A 12613-nucleotide genomic window follows, 5' to 3' on the forward strand; every position below is an offset into this window, starting at 1 on the left:
TTTGAGAGAGAGAGAGAGACAGAGAGAGAGAGAGAGAGGGAGAGACAGAATCCCAAGCAGGCTCCGCACTGTCAGCGCAGAGCCCGATGCGGGGCTCGAACTCACCAACCGTGAGACCGTGACCTGAGCTGAGATCAGGAGTCGGGCGCTTCACCGACCAGGGGCCCCCGTACGCATGTCCTTTATAAGGATGCTCGTCATGAGACTTGGGGTCCGCCTTAATTCAGGGGGAGCCTCAGTTATATCTGCAAAGATCCTTTATCCAAATACGGTCCATTCACAGGTTCCGGGGCCATGACTCAACCAGTTCAGCCGCGATCCTCACCAGAGCCGAGTGTGGAGAACCCGTTTCACGCGTGGGGAAACTCCAGGCAGAGTGAACCAGAGCCCCAGGTGTGTGTGGCTGTTCGAGACCCACCCCGGGCCCTGCAGCCCCAGGTGCCGCTGGTCAGCTGGAGGGGCTGACGCGGCCACCACTCCCTGGGGACCTGCCCACGGGGTTCCCCGTCCATCTGCCCCTCCTGTTGTCCCACCTGTCTTCCGGGGCCCCCCCCCCCCCCCGCCTCCTGGAAGCCCTCCAGGTGGCTCCACCACGCCTTCCTGGCTTTCCTAGCAGGCTCTGTTCTGCAGGCCGCCCCTCACCGCCCACTCAAGCCAGCCCCCCCGTGGGCCCCTGGCTCCCAAGCTTGTCTCCAGAGCAGTCCTGGGCCCTCCCTGTCACCGTGTCCCATGCCTCCTACCCCACCCTCCACTCACTCCCGAGCATTCTTCCTCTCCTTGGGAACTCTGATGGCACCCGCTGACTGCAGACGGTCCAACCCATGGTCCCACAGTCCCGACTCCGGGCCAAAGTCAGTCATCTAGTGGCCCCCTTGCTCCCCACTAGACCTGGAGGGTGAGGGATGGCTTGTGCGGCTACAACTCACACATCCTTTGGGGCTGGGAGGTGTCAGAACCCATGCTGCGAGTGGGGCTCCCAACCTGTCTCTCCTTCTGCAAAATGGGCTGGGAGACCCCCAGCACCCCCCCCCCGAGCCTGGCACCCCTCCCTCCACAGCAGCCAAAGCTGGTCCCGTGGTCAGCTGTCCCCTGGAACGTGGGGGCCCTGAACCTCACGACAGGGGGACCTGGCTGGACCACCTTCTCCGCAGACCCAACGCTCCCGTCTGGAAGCAGACACGGGGCCCGGCTTCTGGAAGAGCGTGGCCTGGACATGGGGTATCCTGAGTCCAGATGCCTTTATCTGGAAGATTAGGGGGTGAAGGGGCCGGATCTGAGCACCCCCGCCCCCGCCCCTCCCTCCCACGCCCACCTGCCCCACACCACGCCAAGGGCTCACAGGTAGCAAAAGGGCTTTATTAAGAAGGCTTTAAAGTCAAAAAATAAAACTCTTGATACAATTTTCTGAACCCTTAAGTCAGCTCAGCAAATATATAATCAGTAATTTAGCTGTGTAAGATGAAAGGTCCGTTACTTTATTTAAAATAAAATATATTTTAGTTCTTAAAATTTATTCCATAAAGTACATATTTCCCTATAAATTCCCTACATATACACAAGAGGTAAAAAGTAAAAGTTTTAAAAAAAACACAATTTAAAAAAATTTAAAAACTGACAACAGAAACCACAGCAGAAGGGTATTAATAATTAAAAACACAAAGTTAGAAATTTCTGGTTGGGACCCTCCCCACCCCCCCCACCCTTCCAGCCTGTCCCCCCGCTGACGTACAAAAGGGTAACTGGTGAGCCCCCCACAGGGAGTAAAAACGTCGCATTGTCCTCCTAGGGGCCTCTGCGGAGGCCGAGGCCGCCTCCCAGACCAGCAGGTCCTGTCTGAAATCCGCCAAGTCCCAAAAGACAACCGGGAGTTGTAAAAATCGGATGTGTGTGTGTGTGTGTGTGTGTGTGTGTATATATATATATTTTTTATCTTCGTAAAAAGATCACCCTGGGGGCCGGGGAGTCTTTAGAAAGTGCAGGCAGACCTTTTCTCTCTGGTTTATTTCAACCTGTCGACTCAATACTGTTTATTGGTTAAGAACTGTGGTGCCGTTGGGCGGCAGTCTCCACGCCTGGGACCGAGTTAAAGCTCCTCTGCGATCGCTGGCCGCGCCGCCCCCGCCGCCCCCGCGCCCGCCGCCCCCCACCCCTGCCCCAGGCCGCTAGGAAAAGATATGAATGGCCTGGGTGGCGGGCGTGCGGCAGGCGGGGCACTCGGGCTCGCTCTTGCCGCAGATGCGGACGGCGCAGTCCATGCAGAAGAGGTTGTGGCCGCAGGGCACCAGCGCGGCCATCACCTCGCCCTCGGCGCACACCACGCACTCGCGCGCCAGGGCCGGGGCGGGGGCGGCCGGGGGCTTGCGGCCGCCCTCGGAGGGGCTGGAGTCCAGGGGGGGACACGCCGCGGCCGCGGCGCCGCCGCCGCCGCCGCCGCCGCCGCCGGGCAACGAGGTGGCGGCGGGGAAGGCCGGCAGCGAGCCCGGCACCGGCCGCCAGGCCAGGGCGCCCACCGGGTCCGCGGCGCCGCCGCGGCGGGCCAGCGGGAGCTCCAGGCCCAGGGCCGCGGGCTCGGGCAGCGTGGGCGAGTGACGCGGCGAGCCGGTCCCGCTGCTGCGCCGGGCGCCCGGCGCGGGGGGCGCGGGGGCCCCGTTGACGGCCGAGCAGCCGCTGAAGTTGGGCAGCGGCGCGGCCCGCTCGAAGGGGGCCCAGATGGTGGCCGCGGCGGGCACGGTCAGGTCCAGCGCCAGGAAGTCGAAGCCGAAGTCACAGTCCTCGGGGGCGGGCGGCCCCGAGGGGGCCCCCGGGCCGTCGCCGCCGAAGGAGAAGCCCCCGTTGCCCGAGCCGCCGCCGCCGCCGCCGCCGCCTCCGCCGCCGCCGGCGCCGCCGTAGGGGCTGGCGGGGCCCGCCTCGGGCACTGGCGGCCCCCCGCGGCCCCCGGCATAGAAGGCCTCGGGGCCCCCCGGCTGCAGCCCCCCATGGTTGTGCCGCAGTTCGCCGCGGGACGACCCAGACTGTGGGCGCCGGGGGCCGCCGCCCCGGGTTGGGGGCCTTGGCCCAGAGGCCGGCGGCCGTCCCGAGCAGGTCCAGACACACGTCGGTGCCGTTGGCATGGAAGTCGCTGTCGGGGCCCGCGTCCGTGAAGGCGCCCGTGCGCAGCGTGATGTGAGCCTCGATCTCCTCGCGCGCCCGGTCCACGTTCTCGGGCATGCCCGTCACGGCGAACACGGGCTCCTTGTCCCGCCCCGGCGTCACGATGTAGGTGTGCGTCCGCTGCTGGATGCGCTTGATGGTGGCGCCCTTGGGCCCCACCACCAGCCCCACCACGCGGTAGGGCACGCGCACCTGGATGGTGGTCTGTCCCGGCAGGTGCGGCGGGCCCTGCGCGGCGCCCGGCAGCCCGCCCGCCTTGCTGCGCGTGGCGCGGATCACGGAGAAGTGCTCGGCGGCCGACAGGATCTCGCGTTTGGCCATCTCCACATCCTCCTTGCGGCCAGTCACGATGAAGACGGGCTCCTCCCCGCGCACCGGCGTCTTGATGTAGGTGTTTGTCTTGGCCCGCAGAGCCTTGATCTTGCACCCTGGGGGTGGCGGTGGGGAGAGACAGTGAGGATGGGGACCCCTCCCCAGGGCAGCCCTTGGAGGAGCAGCTACAGGGGCCCGGCCGGCGCGGTGGGGGGTGGGGGAGGGCTGGGAGCCCCCACCTCGCTGCCCTCTCCACCCTGGCCTTTATCCTCAGACACGCATCTCGGTTTCCCCTCTGGTCCCAGGCTGGAAGGCGGTGGTGGCTTTGGCTAGAAGGCAAGGAGGACCCCACTGCGGGTTGAATGGTGCCCCCCGAAATTCACGTCTACCCGGTAAGTGTGAACAGGACTGTATTTGGAAAGGTCTTTGCAGGCGTCATTAGTTAACAGGAGGTCGCACGGGAATGGGGTTAGCCCTGAACCCAGTGACAGGTGTCCTTATAAGAGGGACACAAAGACAGCGACTGGGACGAGGCAGCCACAGGCCCGGGGCGCAGGGGACCGGCGGCCACCACCAGAAGCTAGGTGAGCAAGTTCGGGAGACGATCCCCCTCCTCCTGGAGGGACCGTGGCCCAGCCAACACCTTGCATTCGTATGTCCGCGCTCCGTGGGGGGATTCGTTTCTATTGTTTCGAGCCACCTAGTCTGTTCTGTCAGTCCCGGGACGCTAATGCAGACCCCCGACACGGAGTCCCCATCAACACCTGGGATTTTCTCCTGGCCAGCGGCCCCCCACCCCACCCCAGCCCACAGGGAGCCCGGGTCTCACTCAGTCTCTTGCACCCTCACTCACTCCACCCAAAGGTCCTGTGGTCCCAGCCTCTGAGGGCACGATGCTCACAGACACAGCACTGCGCTGTCGCAGGCCGGGCGGGGGGCCTGACACCGTGGGGGGCACTGGAGTATCGGCGTGCAGCGTGGGCTGAGAGGCCTCGGGCTGGGACGGGGCGCCTGTCCAGGCGTCTGACACCCCCACCTCCTCTCTGGGGGGCCTTCTGAGACATCCTGAGTCTGGGTGACCCCCCCCCCCCCACCGGCTCTGGGCGGCAAGAGGGACACGGGGATACCGTTTCAATACAGAGGGCGCCCCCGTGAGGATAACACTGTTGCCGACTTCTCAGGTAGAAGCTTACAAAGCTGGGGGACCAGCGCACCTGCCCTGGAAGGAATCCAAGATGCACCAGACAGGGGGGACTGCACGGCGCGAGGGAACCCTGGGCGGTGGCAGGGTTGTCCCAGGGGCAGCCCCACCCTGAGCCCAAGGACAGCAGGCCCGTCCAGAGCTTTGAGCAAAAGCACAGCCAAGTGAATGGGGTCGGAACCCTCCCGGGGAGGGGGGAGGGGGGAGGGTGGGGCGTGGCCCATCCTCTGGGTCCCGAGCCCCCACCCCCGTGTCCTCCCTCAGTGGCTCACCGCCTCGCTGGCATCCCCCCAAAACCCACCCTGACCCGGACCCGTCTCCACTTCTGTCCAGATGGTCCCTTCCCCACGTGGCGGCTGGTGGGTAAGCTTTCAAACCACACGTGTCAGTCCGGACCCTCTCCGGGGGCTCCGCCCGCCCTGGCCTCCCTGCCCCCACAAGGCCTTTACCCTCCTTAACAGTGTCCTCAGTGCCGCCTGCCTGCACCCCCTTCTCTGCATCCAGTCACCGCCCAGCGCCCCTTCCTCCAGGAAGCCCATACTGATCGCACCAGGGTCCCAGCACACACTTCTCAGCCTACTTCCTGAGCTCCCCCTGCTGGTGGCCTGTGAGGATCAGCGCACGGGGGTCACAGGGGTCGCTCAAAGGACCGTCCCCTGTCTGTTTCCTCACGGGTAAGAGAAGGGCACAAACTGACCCGGCCTCATGGGTCTGGGGCCACAAGGGCCACGGACTGGCAGGTGCCCCCAGGCAGGTGCCCAGCCGTCACCTGCGTGTGCACGGCCAGCAGGCCCGTGCAGAGGACAGGGAACAAGGCCGGGAGAAGGGGTGGGGGGTCACCGGAGCCAGGGCGGGAGAGGAAACCGGCATGGGGGGGGCGCCCCCTGCGCAGGGAAGCAGCCTGGTTCCCCTCACACAGAACTGGCACCCATCCTGCCCCCCCCCACCCCGCAAAAGGTGGCCCTGGACAGAGCCTCCAGCGGCCAAGAGGAGACGCATTTCCACGGTGACACCATTTGAGCCAAGCCCCACCCTCGCCGAGACCCCAAGAAATGACAGAGTTTGAGGGGGCGGTGGGGCCGCCAGGTCTGGGAAACCGAGGCCCCGAGCGTGAACCAGCCACCTTCCCGCCCTGGTGGGTACAAGCCAGTGAGGCCAAAGTGGGTGATGGCAGGGACCAAGCCTCCCGCTTGGGGGGAACCCTGGGGGCCACCACTTAAGGCTGGTCCCGGGCTGAAATGCAGATTCCCGGGCCCTGCCACCAGGAAGCCACCTCGGGCAGGTGCGCCCAGGGGAAAGGGGGTGACCACCCTGAAGCTGTCTCTGCCCCGCCCCAGCACCTCCCACCTCGCTGCGGTTGGGCCCCCACCCTCGTATGGGGTTGCCGAGGGTCCCCGTGCGGAGCCAGGTCCCAACCCTCATGTGACCTCATTCTGGGGTCCTGGCCACCCGTGTGCTGCCCCAGGGACCCCACACAGAGACCACAGACAGGCCGGCCCCTGCAAGGAGGACCCGAACCAGGGGAGGACTCCCAGGGTGCCCGGCAGAGGGAACCATGGGGGCAGAGTTCGGAAGCAGGACAGGGCTGGGACACATCCTCACAATGACCAGTGCAGTGCTGTCCCCAAGGCAGGGCCCAAATGGGCTGCAGTCCTGTGGGGGGAGGCCGCGTCACCGTGGGGCGGTCTGTTTGGTGGGCGGGGGGAGCTGGCCCGTGCGGGCGACGCGGGCACGGCAGGCCAGGTCTATGCTCACCAACACCAGGAACCCCTAACCCAGAGCCAGGGGACCCCCTTCTTTCTGCGCCCCACAGCGAACACACAGAAACAGGGGGGCCTGGGCCCCAGCACAGCCCCGCAGCACCCCCAACTGCCAGTAAGAACACTGAGGCCCGCAGCGCTGGGGCCGGGCTCCGGGGGGGTCGGGGCGGGAGAGCGGTGGGCAAAGCAGGCTTCTCCCCACTGAGAGAGGCCAGCCCGAGAGCGCGGACCCCAGCCTGATGGCAGCAGAGACAGAGGGACCCGGTGTGGCTGAGCACCAGGTAGTCTCTGGTATCATTCACTCCTTCCTGACCCAAACCTCCAGGCAGCTGCCCACGACTTTGACCCAGCCCAGCCCAGCCCCACGGGGACACGCCCAGCAAGGGTGCAAGCTAGCCGGAGGCTCTGAGGAGGACGGGGCCCAAGGTCATACCTGGGGCAAGTAGGCACCAGCCCCCCAGGTGACCTTTGCTGACAGGCTGGAGGGAGACCACCCTGACTCTTTGTGGAGTCTAGCTTTTCCTGCCTGTAAAATGGGGTCGTGTCCCCCCAACCCTGGAGCCGTGGGAGGTCAAGTCCTCTCCTGGGCCCCACCTCTGTTCCCTGCGGCGCAGACCGAGCCCAAGGGACTAAGGTTCAAATCCCAGCCCTGCCGACCCGGCCTTGGCCCGTGTCTCTGTCCCCCGTGACCCGCAGCTACAGGGAACCTTCTCTGGGGGATCTCTTGAGGCTCAGCGGGGCGGGGCAGGCTGAGGCCCCCAGGCAGGCACCTTGTAGGCGCTGCAACCTGAGGGAGGAGAGCGAACTCTCGGCGTCTGTGGTCGCTCACCCTGTCCCCGGAGGGTGCGGGAACCCACTCTAAGATTGAAAACACAGCTCAGGTGAGGGTCGGGGGAAGGGTCGACCCCCAGGTCTGTGCGATGCTGGCCTGGCCACTAGGGGATGGAGTGGTCCTGGGCCCGGGGCCTTGAGGAGTTCAGGGCCTGCGCTGGGGAGAGCCTGAACAGTAGGAAGGGGCAGCCTTCGTGTCCGGGAACCCACAAGGTAGGGGCAGATGGGGGAGCGGAGTGGGGGGGGGGCAGGACTGGGGCACAGTCTCCCAGGCTGTGCTTGGCAGCTGGGCCGGAGAAGACGGCAGCCACAACTGGTCCTAGGGCTGAGAGATTCGAGGTGCCAGCCGGTCCCGAGGTCACGCTTCCCCACCGGATACCCCGCGTCCCGCTTACGGGACGTACCACACGCCAGCCTGGGGCTACGCTTACAGCCGTCCTGCTTGAGGGGCGCCAGGCGGGCTCTGTCGGTTTAGCGGTTTAGCGTCCGACTCTTGACTTCCGCTCGGGTTATGATCTCACGGCTCGTGAGTGTAAGGCCGGCACGGAGCTCTGTGCTGACAGGGCAGAGCCTGCTTGGGGTTCTCTCTCCCTCTCGACCCCTGCCCTGCTCAGGTTGGCCCGCGCGCGCTCTTTCTCTCTCCCTCTCTCAAGATAAACACATAAACTTAAGCACCAAAAGCGCCCTCTAGCTTGGGGACCCTCACAAATCCCCCGAGGGAGGTGCTGTCCCCCGACCCCAGAGAAGAGATCCCACCCGCCTCGGGTCACGGGGCCGGCCCAGTGTGCACCCGACAGCCTGCCTTCCTGTCTGCCATCAGCAAGACCCCAAACGGACACCCAATAAACGGGTGCCAAAACACCACCCAGGAGGTCGGGCGGCAGCTTGGTCCTCTACAACCACAGGCATAGGTCGGGGCGCTCTCTGCTTGACTCCCAAGAACACTGGCGTGGGCTCGGCCTGTCCGGAAGGACCCCCCCGGGTGCCAGGACACGCGCGTTCACGGGGAACATGCCCTCGTGCTCTGGGGCCGTGTCCCCCCAACCAGCCAGCAGATCAGCCTAGTGATTTTGGACAACAGCCCCCGGGGCTGGGTTTCCACGTCTGTCCCACCCCCCACCCCCCAGCCCCCAGCCCCGGGCAAAGCTGGTTATACCTCCCAGGACAGGTGTGGGGGACCGGGGCCGGGAAGGGACTGCAATAGGGTGGCGGCGGGAAGCGTCAGGCTGGAGTCCTGCTGTGCTGGCTCCGAGACCCGCCTGTCCCCTCCCCTACCCCCAACTCCTGGGCCCTCACCCAGGCACGACATCTGCACGGAAAGCAGGAGGACTAACTGGGCAAACCACCCCTCCCACCCAGAACTCCCAGAGGGCAGCGTGTCGGGGGCGCCCCTGTGGTCCCTCTGCCCCTGGTGGCAAGGTGACAAGTCACCGTGAGATTCAAGCCCCCCCCCCCCCTCTGGCTCCTGTTACTGAGTCGGCGCTCCAAGGCCAGCCTGTCCTGCAGCACCATCTCAAACCCCGCCCAGACCCCACCCCACGTTCTAGAACCTGGCCTCCAAGCCGGGAGCGGGGCACAGAGAGGTGCAGGCAGGAGAGAGCTGGGGCTGGGGGCTGCCGGCTGAAAGGGTGGGTGGGCGTGTGTCCGGAGGAGCACTGCCCACCATCCTCCCGCCCGCCCGCAGCTCCAGGGCCAATGAGCGGCCGCCGGCCTGATGTCACCCTGCAAATCTCAGACTGGCTCTCTAACAAAGAGAACAATGGGGCGGCCACAGGGACTCTCTGACAATGCTGTTACCAGGACCCCCACACCCCGGGGTCTGCTGCCACGGCCTGCCAGGGGAGGGCTACGAGGCTGGACCCCAGGAGAGCTTTTATAGCTGGTCCTTAAGCGTGTCCCCAAATCCCCGACTTGGGGCTGACAGTGGGGTGGGGATCCTCATCCTGTCCTCCGGCCCCACACCCCCAGCAGGGCCCCCAGGCTGGCAAGTGGAGATGTATACCCTCTTTGTACGCCCAACTTCTGTCTCGACCCTGCCTGAGCCCCCCCCCCGCCCCGCCCCCAAGCCCCCCTCAAGCCCCGGCGAGCCCCGCCCCATGCCTGCTTTGGGTGTGGAGCGCCCACCGCCCAGCCCAGCCTCCTGGTCCTCGGATGCCACCGCTGGCGACCCGGGACCTGGGCAGAGGCGCTGCACGGAGGACCTTGACCCGGCTGGGGGCGTCCAGACAAAGGCAGCGGCGGCCGGAGCGCAGAGAGGAGGAGCGCGGGCTGCGCCCAACTTTCTCGCGCGGCCCACGGCAGGACAAAGGCGCACAGGCGGCCACTGAGGCCCGGAGCCCACACGCGGGGCGTGGCCAGGGTCTGGCGTCCGGCCGCGGGCAGGGCAGGGCTGGGCTGGGGCGGCCCCCTCCCCAGGGCGAGCGGCGCGGGGACCCCGGGAAGCTGGGCGCGGCGCCCCAGACGGCGGCCACTCACCCTGGCGACCCACGATCTCGGCGACGTGCTCGGAACTGGGCACGGGCACGCACTCGGTCATGTTCACGCTCTTCTTGCGGCTGCCGATCACGTTCATCTGCTCGGCCAGCAGCGTCGAGGGGCCGAGGGCCGCGGGGTGCGGCGCGAAGCCAGCGAACACGTCGGGCGGCGACGGCCGGGGCGGCGGCGGGCTCACGTCGGGCTCCAGCAGCGGCAGCGAGCCCGGCGCCACCGCCTCGGCCACCGCGGGTGCGCCCGCCTCGGGCCCGTCGGGGGGCGCGGGCTCGGCCGCCGCCCCGCCGTCCGCGCCGCCCGCCGCCGCCCCGCCGTCCCCGCCGCCCGCGGCCGCCCCCTCGTCGTCCGGGCCGCCCGCGCCCCCCAGCCCCAGCCCCGAGAGCTGGTCCAGCGCCGCGCAGCGCGGCGGCGGGCGGCGGCAGCGGCCGCGTCGTCGGGCGCGGCCTCCTCGGCGGCCCTCGGGCAGGGGCGGCGGCGGCGGGGGCGGCGGGGGCGGCGGGGGCGGGGGGGGCGGGCGGCGGGCTGGGGTCGCCGCCGCCGCCGTCGTGCTGGCCGGTGGAGCCGGGCATGGCGGCGCTAGCGCTCGGTGCCCGCGCCCTGCCTCTCGGCCGCCGGCCCCCGCCGCCGCCTCCAGCCGCCGCCGCGCCGCCGCCGCGCTCCGACTCTGAGAGCTGGGCCGCACGGCCCCCCGGCATCCAGCGGCGGGGCGGGCGCGGCGGGCGGGGCGGCGGCGCGGGGCTGCTCGGGCCGCGGGCGGCGGGGCGGCGCGACTCTGCTTGCTGCTCGGCGGCGGGGGGCTCGGCGGCGGCGGCGGCGGCCGCGGGCGGCGGCGGCGGCGGCGGCGGCGGCGGCGGCGCGGACGCTGCTTCCCTCCCGCCCGCCCGCCGCCCTCCTCCGGCCGCCGCCGCCCCGCCCCGTGACGCGCGCGCGGCCAACAATGGGGCGCCGGCAAGGCGCACGCGCGCGCGGGGCGGGGCGCGGTCACGTGGCGGGCGCGGGCGCGGGCGCGGGCGCAGGTAGGTGCCCGCGGGCCGCGGCTCCCTGCGCGCGCGGCTCTTCTCGCTGCCCAGGCCTCGCACGCGCCCGCTGCCCCCCTCCCCGCGCACGCACCAGCCCCTCCCCCAATTCCCCTCCCGACCTCGGGGGGTGCCCCGGCGGGGGGGTTGCTGCCAGAGCCCGCGCCTCCGCCACGTGGGTGGTGGTGTTTCCCGACTGGGGGCGCCCTGGCCCGCGGGCTCCCGAGAGCAGCCCGGTGCGCCCACCCCCAGAGTCATCGTGCGCCCGCGCCCGCGGCCCTTCCTGCAGCGGCCCCTCGGGTGCGGGAAGGAGCCCTCCGGCGTCTCCCCGTGCGGTTTCTCACGCTAAATGAGCTGGGGGCAGCCTCCGAGCGGACCCGGCCCGGGCTCCTGCCTGGCTGTGGAACCTCCTCTGGCGGAGGACACAGGTTCCCGAGGTGGGAGAGGGAGCGGCTGGCTCCTGTTGCCTGCCCCCGGCTCTCCCCCCTGACCGGGGTACCCCCCACCCTACCCCATGCAGGGCCTGAGCCACAGCCTCCTCCACCCCCTGCCAATTCTCCCCACACCTCAGACTTCCCTGACAGGCGCCCCTGACACTGCTGCCTGGGTGCCCACGCCTGGAACCTTCCCCACCCTAAAATGTCTTTTTTCCTGACCCCCAGGTTCACATCCAGCCTAAGTGTCTCTCTCAGGGTCCCAGACTTCTCTTTTGTGCACTTGAACACTCATGAGTATTTAATCACTTGTGATAACTTACGTCCAGTGCCCTCCCCATGGGACCAAGTCCCCCTGGCAGTGGGGGGGGTGGGGGGGCCTGGAGGGGCCTGCAGATGGGCAGATTGGCGCTCCCGCTCACCCTCCTGGTCTCCCAGCCACAGGCCTTGTCCCCATCACTCCCACAAAAGAGTCCACTGGCTATAGCCACCCACCCACATGACCTGTGCTGGCCCACTGGGCCAGCCTCAGGTCCCCCTACCCCTCCGTTGCCAGCACTCATCATCAATGCCTTTTCTCGGGGCCAGGCCTTGGCACATGCTGATCCCCCTTCCTGGGGCCCCAGCCAGGGTGGAAGGAGGTGGCCTGTCCTTTTGGCCTGCTGGAGGGGTGGGGAGAAGTCAGACGTGTTTCAGCTGGGGGCAGGGACAATAACAGTGGGCGAAAGGAGACTCATTTGGTAGCGACAGGTGGAGAACAGGCCACGGCGTGGCCTGCTCCGGGGCGCACTTTTGGAGCTTATGCACCAACACACACGTTCCTTAATGCACCTCCTGGCCCCATCAGTCCCCGCAGAAAGGGCTTCAGACAAGCTGGGTGCAGGGTGGCTCATGTCCTGGGCCAGGCACTTGTGCGCCCAAGATGGCCGTCTCTTCCCTGCCTCTCTGCTTTCCAGTTTCTGCTCCTAGGCCCCATTCACATGTCCTGTCCTTCCCTCTGGGGGACTTGGGAAGGGAGGTAGCATCTAATGATGGGGGAGAAACAGCTACAGAGTGGCCTGGGGGAAGCCGCCCCCAGCTCCTGGCTGCCACCCGGAGACACCAGTGTACCTGGGGGTAGGGGGCGTGTGCAGGCTCTGCTCACAGAGGCAGGCATCCAGCCAACGGGAAGGTGACGAGGACGGAGAACAAGAGAGGGCTTGGGAGTTAGCACAGTAGCTGGCATTAAAACTTCAGCAGGAAGTTAGTTGGAAGACTCAAGTTGGAGAAATCCAGAAAGTCAGGCAAAAGGAATTGGGAAGTGGAGCGGAGGGGGAGAACAGGAATAAGCCAGGGATTCCAGAGAGAGCAGAGGGGAAGCGGAGGGAGCTGTCCAAGAAGTCACGGAAGGGGACTGTGGCGCCAGAGTCTCTGGATAGC

At 67.5% G+C, this 12613-nt stretch overlaps 1 protein-coding gene across 1 annotated transcript; it reads right to left on the bottom strand.

The window, feature by feature from the left end:
• Positions 1–1335: 1335 nt before the first annotated feature.
• MEX3D (mex-3 RNA binding family member D) lies at positions 1336–10313 on the bottom strand. Its single transcript, XM_030335088.1, has 4 exons — positions 10268–10313; positions 9730–10188; positions 3004–3578; positions 1336–2963 (listed from the first exon to the last, which is right to left on the bottom strand). The coding sequence occupies exons 1-4, from the start codon at positions 10311–10313 to the stop codon at positions 2163–2165; spliced, it is 1881 nt and encodes a 626-aa protein (XP_030190948.1). The 3' UTR covers positions 1336–2162.
• Positions 10314–12613: the final 2300 nt, after the last annotated feature.

The sequence above is a fragment of the Lynx canadensis genome, chromosome A2 (assembly GCF_007474595.2).
Source record: "Lynx canadensis isolate LIC74 chromosome A2, mLynCan4.pri.v2, whole genome shotgun sequence".
Classification (NCBI taxonomy): Eukaryota; Metazoa; Chordata; class Mammalia; order Carnivora; family Felidae; genus Lynx; species Lynx canadensis.

Coding starts and splice junctions, on each gene's coding strand:
- MEX3D (XM_030335088.1), bottom strand. CDS start 10,313: ATGCCCGGCTCCACCGGCCAGCACGACGGCGGCGGCGGCGACCCCA. Junction 10,189..10,267: donor CGGCGGCGGCGGCGACCCCA/GCCCGCCGCCCG, acceptor GCCGCCGAGGAG/GCCGCGCCCGACGACGCGGC. Junction 3,579..9,729: donor CGAGATCGTGGGTCGCCAGG/GTGAGTGGCCGC, acceptor CGCCACCCCCAG/GGTGCAAGATCAAGGCTCTG.